Source organism: Pelodiscus sinensis, chromosome 25 (genome assembly GCF_052426305.1).
Source record: "Pelodiscus sinensis isolate ZL-2025 chromosome 25, ASM5242630v1, whole genome shotgun sequence".
NCBI lineage: Eukaryota > Metazoa > Chordata > Testudines > Trionychidae > Pelodiscus > Pelodiscus sinensis.
Genome location: NC_143076.1, coordinates 15,974,819 through 15,993,499, shown reverse-complemented (window position 1 = coordinate 15,993,499; position 18,681 = coordinate 15,974,819). Strand labels below are relative to the sequence as shown.

General features: G+C 46.6%; 1 protein-coding gene across 1 annotated transcript in view; it reads right to left on the bottom strand.

Moving 5' to 3' along the window:
• Positions 1 to 1,850: 1,850 nt before the first annotated feature.
• CBL (Cbl proto-oncogene) overlaps positions 1,851 to 18,681 on the bottom strand; it is a 58,082-nt gene continuing 41,251 nt past the window's right edge. The window contains exons 9-16 of the mRNA XM_075909358.2: positions 17,996 to 18,199; positions 16,267 to 16,398; positions 14,999 to 15,376; positions 13,962 to 14,056; positions 12,802 to 12,957; positions 12,188 to 12,291; positions 10,706 to 10,888; positions 1,851 to 6,832 (exon numbers count right to left, since the gene is read on the bottom strand). Coding sequence (XP_075765473.1) covers positions 6,564 to 6,832; positions 10,706 to 10,888; positions 12,188 to 12,291; positions 12,802 to 12,957; positions 13,962 to 14,056; positions 14,999 to 15,376; positions 16,267 to 16,398; positions 17,996 to 18,199 — 1,521 coding nt within the window. The 3' untranslated portion in view covers positions 1,851 to 6,563. The remainder of the gene's footprint in view (positions 6,833 to 10,705; positions 10,889 to 12,187; positions 12,292 to 12,801; positions 12,958 to 13,961; positions 14,057 to 14,998; positions 15,377 to 16,266; positions 16,399 to 17,995; positions 18,200 to 18,681) is intronic.

Here is an 18,681-nt window from a genome sequence, read left to right as displayed (position 1 = left end):
CTACTCGTCAGAGGTTCAGAATGCACCCCCCTTTCTTTAGTCTCTTATAAGAATGAGGGGTCTCAGGTACAAATCTGCATTGCCTAAAGAGCACGTTTGTCTGTAATCCCAGCAGCTGGCTACCGGCTCTTCTTTGTCTATTTCCCACAAAAGATTCTCCATATGTTAGCAGGAAATCAAAGTTCTGTGAGGAAAGTGTCAGAAAAGCTGGACAGTTTAAGACAAACCTGCAGCATCCCAAGGCGGGTCTACACTGGAGTGTTGCCGTTTTAATTACCCTGGTATGGCCGATCCAATTCAGGAAGCAAATACGCCCTATGCCAGGAACTCTTCATGCAAACTAGGATTTGTACTCGTATAATGCTGCCAGTGGGAAAGCCCCTCTCCACACGCACACACACACACCCACCCCTCCTCAGATAGACTCAGTTATATTGGTAGAGGTTGGACCTCTCTAGTCCGGCATCATCAGGACCTAACTGGTCCTGAACCAGAGCATGTGCTGGACATGGGGAAGTCTCCTGCCACCGGCCCCCAAGCCCGTTATCGGCTGCTGGCAGGCTACCCCAGCAACCCTAACTTGCCCCACCACAGCCAACCTGGCTAGGCTGCTTGCCCAGCTACTGCCGGCTCCGGCTCCTGCTGCGGGTCTCCATTCCTAGGCAGCCAGGAGCAGCTGTAGGGCTGGGACTCTGACCCTGGTCCCACACAGCCAGGGGAAGCTGCAGGGCTCCAGGCCCTGTCCCCACACGACCCAAAGCCGTCCTCACATAGCTCAGGGAAGCCGCAGGGCTCTGGTCCCGGCCCTGGGCTGCTGGAGGGCTTCAGACCCAGTCCCATGCTGCCCCCAGCTGGGCTGCTGGCTGATATCCCATACAGCTGGCCCTCCTGCCCTTAGGCTCCAGGGCTCTCTACTCCAGGAGCATCCGTGGTCCTGCCAGACCAGGGATGTTGCCAGACCAGAAAGTCCCAGATTTTGGAGGTACAACCTGTGTATCTTTTCCAGTGCTGACCAGCCCTTAGCTGTCCACCCTAATAAAGCCAGTTTGTATGGGGATGTGACAAATAACCGTAACACAGTCTTAGGTATCTTTTATCAGTCCCTTTGGTTAGTAAGAACCCCTCCAGCGGTAGTTTTCAGCTTCGAATGTGCATCAACAGGGCACCCAAGAAGGCGAATGGCATATTAGGGTGCATTAGGGGGAGCATTGCCAGCAGATCCAAAGAGGTAATTATTCCCCTTTATTTGGCTCTGATGTGGCCACATCTGGAGTATTGTGTCCAGTTCTGGGCCCCCCACTACAGAAAGGATGTGGAAGTACTGGAGAGGGTCCAGCAGAGGGCGAACAAAACGATGAGGGGGCTGGAGCACATGACCTATGAGGAGAGACTGAGATTTGGGACTGTTTAGTTTGCAGAAGAGAAGAGTGAGGGGGGATTTGAGAGCAGCCTTCAACTTCCTGAAGGGAGGTTCCAAAGCCGATGGAGAGAGGCTGTTCTCAGTAGTGACAGATGGCAGGACAAGGAGCAATGGGCTCAAGTTACAGTGGGGAAGGTCTAGGTTGGATATCAGGAAAAGTTATTTCCCTAGGAAGGTGGGGAAGCACTGGAATGGGTTCCCTAGGGAAGTAGTGGAGTCTCCATCCCTAGAGGTGTTTATGTCTCGGCTTGACAAAGCCCTGGCTGGGTTGATTTAGTTGGGATTAGTCCTGCCTTGGGTGGGGGCTGGACTTGACTCCTGAGGTCTCTCCCAGCTCTCCGATTCTATCCCTGTTATATAAAACATGCTGGTGATTGTTTCAAGCACAATACATTCCACGAAGCACGTCATTAACACCACCTCACTGAGATGCTACAACAAAGGAAATTTATTTAAAAATAAAACTTTGTTTTGTTTTTTTACTGACACAGGTGCATGAAATTCAAAACAAAAAAGCTCTTTAGTGGGCTGCATACAAGAATGAAAAAATTAATAAATAACATTAGTAAAACCTCTAAACATTAACAATGTATTTGCAAAACAAAATGAGGACTTTTAATCAAATGAACCTTAAAGCTCAGCGACTCTCTGTAAGAATATTTACCTTCTGTTTTTCTTATTCTTTACAGGTCTGAAAGGATTAAATACTGCTAATATAATTTTTTTTATATTAATGACACTATTATATTTTTTTAAAATATTTTGTGAAAATCTCAACAGTTTAACACTGATATTATATAAATTGGTATTTGTTATTCAAGAGAAATAAAGCTACTCTTCCTCCCCCACCATGAATAAAAAAAAAAAAAAGATTTATATTAGGAATTTTAAAAAATAATAATTTTCTTGTTTCCTGCTCTGATTTTAAACTGGGGTACATTAAAAAAGCCACAAGAATTGCATTTTTGTCCTTAATCAGCTAAAATGCACATGTACAGCAGTTATTCTGTCCCTAGATTAGCATAAAGGGTCTTAGTGCATAAAGCAATGTGCTGTTCCCCAAACCTAGCCAGCTGCCCTGGGATTTGGGCGGCAGTTAGGGACACATGGGGAAAGCCGTTGACAAAGAAAGCAAAAGCCACTGCACACCAGCAGAGAGGCACTGTTTAATGCTTAAATCTGCAGCAGTTGCAGCGAGGAACACGCCATGTGCAGGTCAGCAGATGGATTTTTCCATCTACAGTAGTAACAACATGGCTGTGACCTTCCTCCTGGGGGAAATTGGTTCTTTTGTAGATTTCGCCACACAGTTGGGAGGGTGGTTAATAGGGATGTAAAATCCCGTTTATTTGGCTAACTGATTAATATATTGTTTAACTGGTTAAAGGGAGGCAAACGGGGCAGGGGAGAGGGTTCCAGCTTAGCTGGAGTGGCCCCCCCACCCACAACCTCCCCACCCCGCCACAGGCAGCGGCTGCTCCAACATCTCAGTCAGAGCAGCCCCCAGCAGTTAACCTTTACCAGCAAGACTCACCGATTCAAGGTGAGGCTTATTGGTTACCTGGTTAAACTTTCACATCCCTAGTGGTTAACGCAGCAGGGTGGCTAGAAACTAGTGCAGAGCGTCCCATTCCATCTCTGCAGCCACAGCTACCTGCTGATTGAAATGTGTGCTGCTCTCACTGCATTTCAGCCTCTCACTGCACTGTGAATTTTGCTTGCTTTGTTTCCTGGGGCGAGAGGTAGGGGACAAAACAGCATTTTTACAACCAGAACTCTGATTTTTTTTTTTTTTTTTTTTTTGCATTTTTAAAAACCAGAGTCCCGAATTACAATTCTACGGTCTTCACACCAAGCTTATTACAGCACCAATCCAGACAAGTCACTGTTAGTAACAGGATTTAGATAAGAAACCTCCATAGTTGAAATGCTACAAAACACAGTGTCATCTTTGAAGTGACGCTCGCCCACCTCTCTCCTCCTTCCTCTTGCCCCCTCCCCCCCATCCCAATCAAAGCAGTTGCGCTCACGGGCATGTCTAGCTGAGGCTCTACGTTTTCACAAGAGGCTATTCATATCCAGCCTAGAGGTGCAGCATTCCCTTAAGAAAGGCACTAGACATTTGGCTTTTTTTCCCCCCATTTCTTTCTTTTGAAGTAAAACAACAAGTTGACTTGACACACAGGTTGGGGGAGAATCATAAGGTCACCTCTGCAAAAGAAAAGCAGCAAGGAAAACACCCCACAAAGTGCTTCACTTGACTCCACAGAGAACAATCTTGGGCAGCACGGTTGGCTCGGCAACACACAGCCGACTGTAAGAAACATTAAGTCTTCAAGGAGTTTCTCAGATAAGTTTAAGACACCCACAGTAGGCAGAAAGGACTCCTGCATAAATCATACCAGAGAATTGCCTTCAAATCTCTCACCCTGGAACGATGCCCAAAGGCAATGAACTTCCACAGCTGAGCCCCGAAAGGAGGTCCGCCTTTGCTAGGCGGGATCTAATTAGCAACAGGGCAAGCCTGTGAAAATGGACTATCCACAAAGACTAGGACGTTGCTGCTTTGAACAACATGCGCTCTTTAGGGCAGGACAACATGTAAGGCTTTTCAGATGGTTAAATTTAATTGCCATCGCAGCAACGACAGAAGCATCCCATCTTGTTGAAAATACGGCCACCACGCATGCTGAGACGCCCATGCTGATCTTGCAGAGAAGGTTTGAAGTGAATCAGCTGCAAAACCAATGTGGAATTAATGGCGGCGCTGGCAACAGATGCCAAGAGAAGAGTAGCATTCACGACAAAAGAGTCTCTGCTTGCTTCTGAAGCAAGCACAGATGAGGAAATGATTCTGATACCCCAGAAATGATTTGGTCAGGACCAAAACTACCATCGGAAGAAGAGCTGCCCTTGTGGCAACCTGAGCTGTTCCAGCATTAGCCTTGCAAGCTCGGAGACATGCTCACGAAGGCCTGTGGTGTATCATCACAGCATTTCGCACAAAGCAACTTAACTTGGCATGTTAGTTGCTGTCTGTCGAGTTCCAAGGCAAAGGAACAGGAGGAAAAGAACATTCCACGGAGGGCAATCACCCTTCCTTTCACAGCTCAAGACTTCACTGTGGCTAGACTCTGCCCTCCCTGACGCACACACAACGGACACTCAAGTCACGCAACTTGACTTTGCACCATCACAGAGAACAGTCAGTATCTTCCACAGCTCGCACCAATACAAGCACAGCATCAGCCTGTTTGCAAATGTCACCTCTGCCACCGAACTAGCAGCAATACCGATGGGCAGTGATTGTTCCGCACAGACAGCGATTCTCTCTAGCTCTCCAGACAATATTTTCTTTACCAGAGAGGAGAGGAAAGGAGAAAAGAGGACAATTCATGTGTTTATGTCACCTGGATCCCACTGCACTTACGATATGGCTATAGATTCTGAGAGAAACTTTATGTTCCACATAAAATGAGAATCTAGTACTTTGTTCCCAACTGTGACATTTGCTGTTACTTTTGTTAAATGCCCTGTGTGTCAATTTCAGGCTCTGGATCTGGGATCAAGGCCCAGTTACCCAGATTCTGTAAAAGGGATGAATGACATCAGTCTTGCATACCCAAAAGATATTTCATTCCATAAATATTCATCCAGTCACTACTGCAGTTCATTCATACCACTGACATTCAACCGCGAGCCAAATCATTCTGGGCACAGTCTGAAAAGCTAATGGGCACTGAACATTTTGTCCATTTGTCAGTGATGTGCTCTCTATGCCTATTTTATTAATACCTCTCTGAAGGCATCAGTCGGCGGAGATGCCCACATTGAAAGGGATTAAGTAAGAAAGCTACAAGCAAGTCAGGTTACTCCAAAATAATAGGTGAACACCAGCTCTTCAAGTCCAGTTTGACTGTTTCATAAATACACTATTTCCTCTGTTCTCCTGACTGACACAAACACTGACAATTTCCTGATGTAACAAAGGATAAACAAGCTCCATGTGGCTGGGGCAAACAGCCTCACTGAGAATGTGGCTGCAATTTTACTATAAAGCAGACTAACTATGCCGAGGAGATACAATGGCTGCACCTACTTACTCCACAAAGAGTTTGGCACACAGGTGAGCAGCTCCCACACGCGCTCTCTAAAGGAGAGGTTGGAATGTGTGCGCAAGCCGCAACTGTGCTACAGCCACCATGCAATCAAGATGAATAAAACATTGTATCTACCAGATGCAACATTCCCATAGCAAGAGTGCAGGAGAGCAGCTAGTGGTAGCTGTCAAGTCCAGCACAGCTGTAATCAAGCACAGCTGTAATCAAGTTTAAGCACTGAAGCATAAAAATGCTCTGGGCTAAATAGATAAGCAGCAGCTAGTTTTCTCCAGGCCTTCACTCCCCCCCCCCCTCCCCTGCCAAAAGAAACCCCCCTATAAAGTTCAACATATCTAATTCCCTGGAATCTAGTGCCAGCAATGTGAGAGAAATCATCTCCCAGCACGAAGGGGTTAAAAATACCCAACTGCTGCCAGTCATACTTTTGTCCCAGTTGAAGGGGAGGACTTAAATCATGATCAATAATTATGGGTACAGAAAAAATGCCACAGCAAACAGAAGCGGTCTGTTCTCCCTCCCCGCCCCCCCAGCAGACGGCCTCCTACAGATTGTGCTAAAAAGCCTGAGCCAACGCACAGCAGCGAACAGGTCCCAACCTAGTACCATGAACCACAGGGCACACCACAGCAACCTGGAGACATGTTCAGAGCATTCAGTTAGAATTCACAGCACAAAACACGCCCACCCCACCTGCCCAGAGCATCAGCTCTGGAATCACATGTCGTGAGACCTATTTCTACCAATGCCCGTTTGAGACCAATCTGCGCTCCTGAACAAGAGGTGGGGGTGAAGGACTCCAAAACAATGCCAAGAAACACACCGTATACACATCTCTCTGCTCTGCTTCGCTCCATTACTTTGAAATCAGGAACCACAGCACCCTGATAACTGATTCTCTTAAGAGGCAGGGCTGAATCCAGCGCGAAGTCTCTCAAGGAATCCCTTTCCCCTTGCAGTTGCAGCTGGGCTATGGGCTGCCCAGCCAGCTGGTCCACAGAAGTTCTAGGCAGGGAGGTGATGTGCTATGTGGCCACATGTGCAGGGGACGAAACGGAGACAAATTCCCGGAGAATATTCTTGGCCATTTCAATATTGTTATGTGCAATGACCAGAGCTTTCTGAATGTCCTGATATGAGTATCCCTGGCTCATAAGGTTCTCAATCTCACTGGAAAGTTGGGGAGAGGCGCTGGGGCCCCCCTGCGGACAACTCCCGGCTTTCCGTTCAGAATTTATCCTCCGTGGTAAGGGCTTTGGTGGCCTTTCTGGAACTTGAGAGCCATCAGAAGAACCTGGGGGAGAAACAACTGTGTTATTTTGGAAGACAAGTGCATGTTGCATTAACCAGCAGCTTCAGAACACTGTAGTCAGCACTGGCTTTAGAGTTCTGGCTTCCCCCCAAAAACTCTCAAGCCATTTCCCACAGCCAGCTTACCCTTTCATCCAATGTCAATTTCTCCCCCACCCCCCACTAGGTCAGGTAATCTCATCTCCTTCTCCCTGGTGCACAAAAACTGGCATGGAGGTTTAGTAAATAATTAGTAAACCCAACTGGTTTTGTTTCTAGAAACACGATCAAGCAAATGGGAGCTGTTTGGATAAATCTATGTGAACAGACCTCACGTCCAAACCAGAGTGAGAGAGGGGTCTGAAAAAACAAAGCAAGTACAAGAAATATGCCAAAGAATTTCCCCATAGATAACAATGTGTTCCTAAGGGTCAGGACACCCTTCTTTTTAACCACTAATACAGCAGTTCTCAAATTATTGGGGCTCCGGAGCCCTTTACATGCGTAAACATGTATGCAGAGCCCCAGCAGTCCACTGATTGTACGCGTTGTACCTATCGAGGTTTGTCAACCTCGAGGAGCCCCTGGAGATGTCTCCGGGAGCCCTGGGGTATACAATTTTATTTTTTTTTTTTTAAACACACCAGCTCACCGCCCGGTTCCTCCACAGCCATAGAAAGAGTCCAGCGGGAGCGTTCATCTGGCTGTGCAGGAATCGGGTGGTGAGTGGCTAGCTAATTCCCACCCCGCCCCATAAATATACCTCCAGCACAGCCTTGTACACCCCGCGGGTTATACTCGTGCACAGGGTATACAAGATTTGTTTTAACTCAAAAAGCAAAAACCGCGGGGTATATTCGGGCGCGGGGTATATTCGCTAAAAGATGGTACCCTTTCAGAGATCACTGTTTGCCATTCCAGGTTCCTTACAGTTTCCTTCTAATTTTAACAACTGTATAAAACATGTCCTGCTTTGCAAATCACTGGAAACTTTTCAGTATGCAAACATCTTAAGAAAGTTTGATTTGCCTTTTAGGACAACCCCTCAGAAGCCTGAAGATGGTGTTTTCCAAAATGATGAACTTCTGCAAAAAGCATGCAAGTCCTTAGAGTAAGAACTCCCCAACATTCTAGATAAAAGGAGCCAGCCCTGCAGCACTGGTGTCAGGAAGGAAGCAGTTACTATGATGCCGGGCTCTCTGAAAAACTTACACCAAAAGCACAAAAGGCGACAAATTCACTGAAGCCACCTCACTCACCACAACACAGTTCAACTCACTAATTTTCTAGGAGAAATAAGCAGCTTAAAAACAAACCACAAGCCGGTTGCAGAACTGCGAACAGGAATGCCTTCCCCATTTGCCTCTGAAATAGGTAGTCCACCGTTTGCTCGATCAGATTTTAGACACAACAGGTCACGCTGAAAGAGTAGCCTTGTTACAAGCGTAAAGGAAGCTACATTCTGTGATACAGGACATGAGAGCACAGTTACTGCCACAAGGGTCTATCCCACCTAGTAAACAGCCTCTGACAAGAGCCAATACCCCGTGATTGAGATCACAGTGAAAACTCCCTGAAATCGTACTTAGCCCTCCTAAAGCATTTTTCATCTGTAGTTTACCAAGGGAGTGCAGTTATCAATATCTCCACTTTACAGACGGGGGAACGGAGGTAGAACGACTGGAAGCCCTAACTCCATGGTTTCACAGTGGGTAGCGGCAGAACCGAAAACAGACGCACGCCACAGGTTCTGCTCCTCTTTTATCCCACCCGCGGTGCTCTATGAACGCTGGGGGCAGTGTGAGGAGGTGCAGAAAAGGGTCCGTGTGGTAAAGTCCTGTTGCTTTTCTCTGGGCTGGAGGAGAGGGTCCTGAGTACATGGGAGCTGGAAGTCTGGAGAGCAGGCTCAGAGAAAATTCCTCACAGGCTCTGCAGGAAGGAAAGCTGGAATCTGAAACTTCCAGGCAAAGATCTGGAAGGCAAAGATCAAAGCAAGGAACCTATCCTCTGGAAAGTTCTTCCTGGAGAATCTGAGCAGAAAGGTGCTACTCTGAGCTGCTCTTTGCTTGGAGACCCTGCTAGATTACAGGGCTCAAGAGCAGGAAGCACTCTTTCCTAGTTCCTCCCTTAGAGCCCCTTGGAGACGAGTAACATATGGGGGCCACCTTCAAGGGTTCCTGGCCATAGCGGTAGGGTTGCCACGTGTCCAGTTTTCACCCGGACAGTCCGATATTTGCAGGCTCCATCCAGTAAAAAAAACCCAGGAAATACCAAACACGTGTAATGTCCGGTATTTCCCGTTCCCCTGGGAGGGAAGCCCGGCGGTGACAAATTTCCCCTGCCACAGCTGGTTGGGGTGGGGGAGTGAGGAGCGCAGCAGAGTCTAGCGAAGGCAGGGCAGGAGGGGGAAACGTGCTGGGTGTCACGCTAGGGGGCTGGGAGCAGAGTGCGTGCTGCTCTGGCCCACATGACCAGCAGAGACCGGTAGCTGGCCACGTGATGCCTCCCTCTACAATGTGAGCCAAGGCAGTTGGGCTGAGCAGCAGGAGCAGCCACTTTAAAAGTCAGATTGTTCCTCTGTGCCTGGCTCTGCGGGGGGGGGGGAGGAGATGGGAGATTTGATTGGGGCGGAGGCTCCCGATGCTGGGGATGCCTGCCTCTGGGGGAAGGGGGGAGTGCACTGGGATGGGGAGATGCTGGGGGGGGGGGGGAGGCCTGGCTCTGAGGCGGGGTGAGTGCCTTGGGAAAGGGGATTGCTAGGGGGGGCCTGGCTCTGAGGCAGGAATGAGTGCATTGGGATCGGAGGATGCAGGGGGCCTGCTCTGAGGCAGGGGTGAGTGCACTGATATGGAGGGACTGGGGGGCCTGGCTCAGGGGGAGGGGTGGGTACATTGGGGGTTAGTGTGTGGTCCCAAACTGGAAGGAGTGGTGCAACTTTTGCTTACCAACTTTGCCGCACCCCCCACCCCGCTTTTTTTGCTCTACAACTTTAGTCTCTCCCCCTCCCCCCCGACATTTTTTTCCCCGGTGTTATGTTTTTTTATTTTTGTTTTGTTTTTTGGACGGGGGGGGGGAGAGGGGAGCGCGCGTGAGGTTTCGGTATTTTTTGTTAAACCATCTGGCAACCCTACATTGAGGTCACATCCTCTTCCTCTGAGCAGCCTTTGATTCCTGGAAGATACTGAACACCTCACCAGAGCAGCCCCACAAGGTGCAAGACTAATAACCCCAAGATGGTGAGTGAAGTAGCTAGACAGTTGCAGAACAAAAAGTTCCAGGCTCAAACAGAATTTTTGGACAGACCGAGCCTGGATTTCTCTCTTAGCCCGTCTGTGTTAGCCAGGAACGCACGTGTCTCCAGCCAGTAGAGAACAACCACCAGCAAGTCTCTTCTCTACAGGGTGGATGTCACCAAACTGTTTCAGAACACTAGCTCCATCTGCTGGCAAGAGCCTCACCAAGCACAGATCAAAGATTGGCCTTTCTTACTACCTTTGCCTGCAGAGTTTTCCTCGTGTTTAGGGGCACATCACCACAAAGCTCAGTGTTAAGTCCAGCCATAGTCTGTGCCTTACTTCCTTGCCAGCGAGTGCTGCAAGGTCACCTCATTTCCAGAGGAATATTCTTAATGGATAACCAGGTTAAATATGGTAGGTTTTGCCAACTGCTAATCCAAACACCAAATGGTTCGAATGGCTAGTGCAGTCCATACGAAGGTCTAAATCAATCCTAACCCCTCAGGACTGGAGCACCTCTGTAATACAAATCCTATTCTTCTGCAGCGTAAGGGCCATAACAAGTCAGCGATAGAAAAGCTTCAAAGATGTGTAGCAGATCATCAGGCACCACTGCAAAATCAGGAGGGAAGGGTATTCACCTGTGCTGGGATCACCATCCAGAGACATTCGGCTGAAGGCAGACGTGGCATTGGAGATATCGGAGAGTGTGCGACGAGCTATTGCGACTGGTACTGGTGGTTTGGGGATATCATAGCCATCTTCTTCATTCTCGGACTCTTCTGGGCCATTGCTGGCATTGGCCGCAGCTACATCCCCCTCATCTAGAAAAACACATGCACGATAAGCTCCAAGTGTTGAAGAGAGCCTTCCCTTTGAGACAGGCTGAATGGTCCGTTCCCCTCAGCCCACATGCCTTTGCACGGCAGATAGCTACAGGTCTCCTGTTGGAACCCCAAATCCAGAGAAAGGTCTTTCCTCAAGGCCATGAGTAAAAAAAAAAAGTGTCACAGTAAAGAGTAGTAAATGCTTATTGTTATCTCAAATAGCACATTCTTCTTTAAACGTTCATGTATGTCACACACACAGTTCAGCTTTCCTGCTTAACTTTCAATTTTACACTATGCGTGTGGAGCAATGCAGACCCCTTTAAGATCAAATGAGCACTCCCAGAGTTTCTGCAGATGGCACTCAAATAGGCAGAAAGCAAAAGGAAGTACAACACACATTGTACATGGCATCCCACCAATCAACCTTCTGCAGGCAGGTTATGTGCATAGCTGCAAGCTATTCCTTATCTTTCCAGTAAAGTTACTTATCTATATACAGGATGGGTTAGTGATCCATTACAGCAGTATCCAGGGTGTCCCATCCATAGTGGAATTCATTGTTCTGACAGGGAAAGGACACAAACCTTATGTATGATCTTGAGCATGCTCATTCTTGGCTACTGCCTTCCAAGATACAATAACCAAGTCATTTTGTAACTCTGCTAATGAGAAACAGGGGCTATGAAAAGAGACAGGTTCCCAAGATCTGGGCTCACCGTGAGCCCCAATGACAGAAATTTCCCCAGCCTTGGGACATAAGTGAGAATGCTGGCACCCCAAAAAATTGCCCTAGAAATATGCTGAGTGATATTCCCACTAATCACAACTGCTACAACGGCAAATAGACCTTTGCCTAATCATTGAGAATTAGCAACTTGAAACAGGTGTGCTAGAAGGGGAGTATGTCTCTCACACAGGGAGACATTTCAGTAAAATATTATCAATAATAATGATGAAAATTAACAGGAACAGTTGGGAACAGAGGGATGACAGGTCTGGACTGACAGTTTCCATCTCAGCTACCTACAGCAACTATCAGGTCATACAAAATCTTCAAAATGATTCTTTTTAAGCAACTGATGAGTATCTTAAACTGGTGTTAAATTAGCTTCTTTTGTCTGTAGGCAATGCCAATCAAACACTTCTGCATATGACAAATTATTTACCTCCAACAGCAAGTGACACCTGTATTAAACAAAAACTTAAATGCTATTTAAGCCGGGAATCTCATCAATTCACTCCTACCCAATATTTCTCTTGGGTGCTTTGTAATGTGCATTCATGCCCACTCACCAGAACTTTTAGTGGCCTCCAAGTCAGAGGACGTTGCCTGGGACTGGATGTTGTACATAGCTTCATACATACAGACATCATTTGATAGGTCATATTCCAGTGCTCTGAATGAAAGGTGGAAAAAACATTTTCTTCAGATATACAACAGCAATTTCCTCCTCACCCCTAAAATCTGCTGTGTAGATTCCACTCAGATTCCTGCATGGATATGAAGCACAGCTCTGCTACAGACTCTCTTTCAGAGAGTATTTGCTGTCGTATGCATCCTGACGGTCTCCATTGCTACCTAACAAATCAAGATTTAACTAGCGATACTGAAAAGTGAGGGAACAAAACTGTACATGGAATGTCCCATTTCTATCTCCGCTGCTGTCAAAGAGCCAACAAAAAAATGGATTGGAGGGACCGCGGAGAAGTGATTTCATTATGAAAGGACTCAGACCAGAGTAGCATTCACATTTCATTTACCCCACTACTCCAATCTAGGTGTGATCAAAGCCAGTAGAAAACAGGCAGCAGACTAACCATGGAAATAAAACCTCAAACAGAATAAATGAACAAGCCGCTTTGAGTGGGCGGGGTTGTAAACACAGCAGAGACAACTGTCATCTCACCGAAGACCATGAGTCATTTCCAAAGGCAGTTTGATCTCTGTTTTTTGTTGGGCAGGACCAGGCGGCACCAGAGGCAAAGAGGATGGTGACATGTATTCAGTATCCTCATCACTTTCGGACTGTTCCCCGGGTTGCCGTTTTGGCACAGGCAGTGGTCTGGGGACAGAAGGAAGAGGGTCAACAGAATTTGCAAAACAATCTAAACAACAACATCAGTTTGGAAAAAAAAACAAAACAGTGAATGCACGTAACGAACAATGGTTAATCCAAACCATTAACCATTGAAAAGCAAACCAAAATCAGCTTGAAAAGCAGTTAGTTAATCCACAAAACAAAATGGGTTGAAATAATTAGCAAAAGTCTTGTCCATGGTGTGTCGCAACAGTGACACACAAATATCCCAGTCACTGGAGAGCCTCACTTTTCAACCTCCCCACATATACGCTCCCTCTTACTATAGGTGCTGCTGTGTCCAAGGCACTACACACCAGGTGGTCTTAAACTACAACTGTTCTGGATAATTACCAGTCCATTACCACTCAGAATTAACCGTGGTAGATCAAATACTAAGAATACTTACTGAGAGTACTTTTTCTTCTTCGTATGTTCTTAACAATCCAGAGCATCAATCCTAAACTCAGGCCATGTATGTTGTGTCAAATTCTAATCCTGATACTTATGGGTGTGTCTAGACTACAGAGTTTTGTCGACAAAAGTGGACTTTTGTCGACAAAACTAAACCTGCGTCTACACTGCTGCCGAGTACTGTAGACATAACGTTGACAGAACTCAGCAGTTTTGTCGACGCTGGTAAACGTCATTTTACGAGGAATAACGCCTTTTGTCGACAGAGTTCTGTTGACAGAAGGCATTATTGCATCTACACTGTCCTTTGCATCTACACTGCCATGTCGACAAAGCAGCTTGCTTTATCGACAGAACTGAATGTAGTCTAGACGCTCTTTGTCGACAGAAGCTTTGTCGACAGTATCTGTCGACAAAACTTCTGTCAACAAAAGTCTGTAGTCTAGACGTACCCTAAGAGTACTGAAATGTGAACAGATATCCAGAAGAACATTTCTGTCCTCTCTACATCTACGGCATCCTGAAATGGATAATCTCTATTACAAGAAAAGAGCCTTCATGACAAAGTAACACACCTGATTGCTAGAGAGTAGATAGCATTGGCAGATGATGAAGGTTTTATTTTGGGGTGTTCATATTCTGAGCCCACTGGGGCACCACTGTTCAAGTTCTGCAAAAAAGAAACGATAGGTAAGAAACAGCTTTACTGTCAGCAGATTCAAACAGACATCCATGTCCATCACCCAAAGCACCCATTCTCCTCTGAGAAAGGAGAGCTCTTTGACTTTCTTTTGCATGTGCAAGATTTGTTTAAAAGCATGATTTAGAATTTGCTCATATCTAAAAAAACCACTGGCTTTCATATTCTGAAGAAGCTCTAATTGGAGGAAGATAAAGAATAAAGGGAAGTAAAATGCTCTGCAAAGCATTTCTTCTTGACTGAAACATACTGTATCACAATGGGCAGGGCTTGACAAATCACATGCCGGTCGCCCTGTTCACCGGCGGCACGTGCATGCACAATGCAGGTCTTGCGCATGCGCAGTGCGGGGCTGGCGAGTAAGTTTCGCTGCCGTTTTTCAAGCCCTGACAATGGGTTACAGGTGGGGCTGTATCAGTCCCCAAACTCAACACAGACGGTATTTCCCTCAAACTAGCTTCAAATATAAAAATCACTGGTTAAAAATCCAAAGTCAGTAGTGACTATAAAGTGCAGCCATCCGATAGCTGCTCAGTGGCAACCATTTAAAACGAGTGGGGCTCTTAGTCTAGCTGTCCATGGACAAGAAAACCACATCCCCAAAAAGCTCACCAAAGCCAGCACTGTCTCCTGGCCGTTTCAAGAAAGAGGCCAAAGGAGCGAAAGGGCCAGAGAGATGGAAGTCACCTCTCCTACAGACCACTCTGAACTGTAATGCACAATGCCAAGGCAATGACAACCCACAGAAGGATTTTAATGCTCACAGCTTTTGTACGATGCATGAGAACTGAAGTGACTGTTCAGCTTTATCATCGCTTCAGATGACCCGAGCAGCATTCCCTGTCGCTGCTGCTCACAGGAAGCAGCCCCGCATTACTTGAGAGCAGGATGCCGCCACACCCAGTGACTTACCGCTGTGGTGTCTAGGCTGAGCGTACTCCCATGCCTAGGAGCATCAGGTCTGGAATCTATCTGAGATGGTAGGGAGAATGGGAGTGAGTGCCGGTTTGTCAGCTCTCTATTTGCCCAAGGGTCACTAGGACTGAGACCTGCAGACGGTGCTTTTGGAATTGGCCGTGATGGCCAGGGTTCCCCCGGACGGCTGGAGGGCACCGGGGGTAATTTGTCTCTGGAAGGACAGTCTCCTGGTGTACAGGGTAGAGGACGTCTCTGAGGTCGATTCTCTGCCCCAGTGGAATATGGCCTGTCTGGTGGGGGCGGAGGTGGGAGATCTCGGAGCGTTGGCGGAACCGGCAGAGGTTTATCCTTATGGAGAGGACCAGCAGCAACCTGTAAGACAACATCGTACATTTAAAACCACAGCTTAGCAAGCAGGAAGTCCGGCCCACTGCACGTATCCCAGTCAGGAAACTTCTTACATGAAGCTAACTCTAGTGCAGCTGTAGAACATGAAGTAACTCCTAGCTATATCCATCACAGGCCTTTAGATACAACATTGAACCATTTACACATAGGAATAAATGCTCAGTTCTTGAAATGCCCTCTTGCTACCCACGAATGGCACCATACAGGAGCCCTACCAGAATTCTCACGATTTCATTGAGCTTCTGGCACAGATTGATTTCACAAGGCAATTTTTTACCAAACACTGATTAACAAGTTTGTTATTTTCCTATCTGACTTTTCAAGCACCAATTCACAGCCTCTCCCATTCACTCCAAACCCCCCCCCCCAACAACAATCATTATGCTCCACTTAGAAATGCTAACGCTCTTTGTCTTTCCTCCTGCTGGTCATTAAGGAAATATAATCATCTTTCCCTTCCAACCGCTTTCTCCTTCCTTAGTTTTCTATGGGGGAGGGGGGGAATGCTTGGTGGAACAACTGGGAAAGCAGGGGAAAACTGGAAAGGGACTGTAAGTGTCAGCTTCACATAGCTAGGCTACTAGCTGGAATAAACATTTCCACAAATGCAAGGGGGTAGTACTGGCTCCACATCAAGGGGGTAGTACCGGCTGAAGACTGAGAAGGACAAGTTGCTTCCAGTGGAATTAGAGACCCTTCCTTGGATGGAAGAACAGAGCAGGTCTGAGAGGACTGATGGAGAGGAAGGAAGAAAAGGGAGATCCTGAAGCGAGAGTTAGGAGAGTCCACTACTTTTCCCATATCTCCCCCGCACCCAATAAAGAACCATTGGGAGGGTGAAAAGAAGACTTCACCTTGGAAGTAGTCCCAGGGCTGGATGCTCCAGAAGGGACGGACACGCGCTGCTGCAGAAGATCGAGTCGTGGAGGTACTGGCGGAAGGGAGGCTTGCGGAGCCACTGAGAATGGAGAAGGAGGGCGCTCAACCTGAAGAGAAAATTAAGAAAATGAACAGGAGTCAAAGCCTAGAAAACCCATCCTAATGCACCATGTCCCTCCTGGCACCTCACACTGCCTTGCTGCAGCTTGTAATGCAATTATTGCCTTAACACCCAACAGGCAATAAGAGATCATGTTTGTTTCATAGCACTGCAGTTTGCTGGGCACAAACCTTGTGATCCACCAACAGGCCCAACTCTGGCTCTCAGCCACATGAGCACATACCTAAAAATTTCACTCTAAAAAACACATAGAAATTGTTTGCTTGGACCAACTGGTCTTTAATGCTGGTACTAGACTGCCAATAGGCATATTTTTTCTCACCACCAGAGAGCATGCTCCACTATAGTAACAGCAGAGCACAGCGAACATAGTTATATTACAGAGCTGCACAAGATGTCCCTTGGCCATGATGGCACGGCACTTACAGCAATCATTAAGGCGCACCAGAAGCGGTGTCAAAACCTTCATTCTTGTCCTTGCATAACAGTGTCACCACCTGATAAATCAGAACAGTCACTCCTTTTTTCCTTATCTTTATAAGAATCGTTTTCTGATATATGCCAGTGCATGGGAACTTTGAACAGCTCGACTGATTTTATAAGCAACTAGCAGATCCAGACCACTTGCCTACTGCAAACCACAACGTAAGTCAGGTCGTGTCAAGGGACTGGTTTTCTCATCCCAAGAAATGGTAAGCTGTATAGCTCACATCTCCAAGACTGAGGCTTGGAACTTCAGCTGCTGACTACAAAAGAACTTGAGAGGGATAAATCAATGTGGAAACTAAAGAGAATTTGGATTGTCCTTATCCACTATATCCAAAGGCTCTAATGTATGTAAAGTGAAATGAACTATGGACAACAATTCAAATTCAAAAAGACTATTCCCTATGCACCAGCACAACTCACTGCTGATCAGCAAGTGGCAGCAATGAGCTGACAGGAAAAAAAAACCCAACTTCACGGTGATTCATAAAGAATGCCTTACTTGCACACATTTCCCTGGCAGGAAGCAGCATTGATGGAAGACAATCATCAGACCTTTTATTACACAGATTAATCAGACAACATACTCAGAGATGGCAGTCCAACTTACTTCCTCAGCAAAACAGACCTCCCTCTACTTAGTTCAGTCATCAGCACCTTGGAAAATTCTCCTTCTCTAGCTGGTTGCTTATACACAGAGGAAAATGACTCAAGTTCTGCTGATAAGACCAATTACAGATCATAAATCAAAAGCAGCATTGCTCTGCATGCAAAGAATAATAATAAATATTGGTCTTGTATTTCAGTAGATGAGTCTAGTTATGTTCCTCTACTACTGTCTTGGACAAAGCCCCAGCTTCCAGGGTAACACATGCAGCATCAGACATACTGATATAGTGAACAATATACTTGACTGAACTGGTAAGATATGGCTGACCATGTGTTTCAATAGTATGGCACTTACCAACTTACTACAACCTAGAAATACAGAGGGCAGTTTCCATTCTGGGGCTCAACAAATCCAATGTGCACAAGTCAACAAAACTAAAAAACAGTTTACTCTGTGTCTAGCAACATGTGCCCAATGGGAACTTTACCTTAGCACCAGCTAATTCTTTCATCATGAAGAGGGGATCATCTGCTCTGTCGTCTTCATCATCATCATAGTTTGGGGAGGGCGCTCCCTCTGCACATTGCCGCAATAATCCTCCCCCTCCTCTGGGATCAAATGGGTCGACTACAATGGGCTCTGTGCCTTTGATTTCACAGCGGCAGAAAGGGCAGCCCTGACCTTCTGATTCCTGTAAGGGGGGGGGGGGGGGGGAGACAAAGAAAGCTGTTACAGCAGCCACTGCTCTGAAAACAAGTAAATGGACAGTGACTCATCATATAAAGTAGTATCATCTTTTCAGCAGATGTATTTTGGTGGAGGGAAGGCGGGAAACAGGAATTAAGACTGCACTATAAATATAGCATGATCCTTATTTGAAGTAAAAAAACACGCCAACCACGATGTGTTTAAGAAGCCCTCCCCTTCGACGCATCATTCTTAAGGCAAGAAAGTAGCAACTATGCCACAAACAATGAAGAAGGGTGGGAGAGTCTAGTAACTAGAATCAGTTTTGAAGACAGATTCCAAAGTTTGCATCCTGTGGGGGCATTATTTGGCGGTTGGAGCAAGGTACCATGCAACAGACATACTGACACAAATTTCAAGCTATGCTGTACCCACAGGCATCTAAACAGTTCTTAGAAGAGGGAAGGAAAAGATGGGGCAATTCCT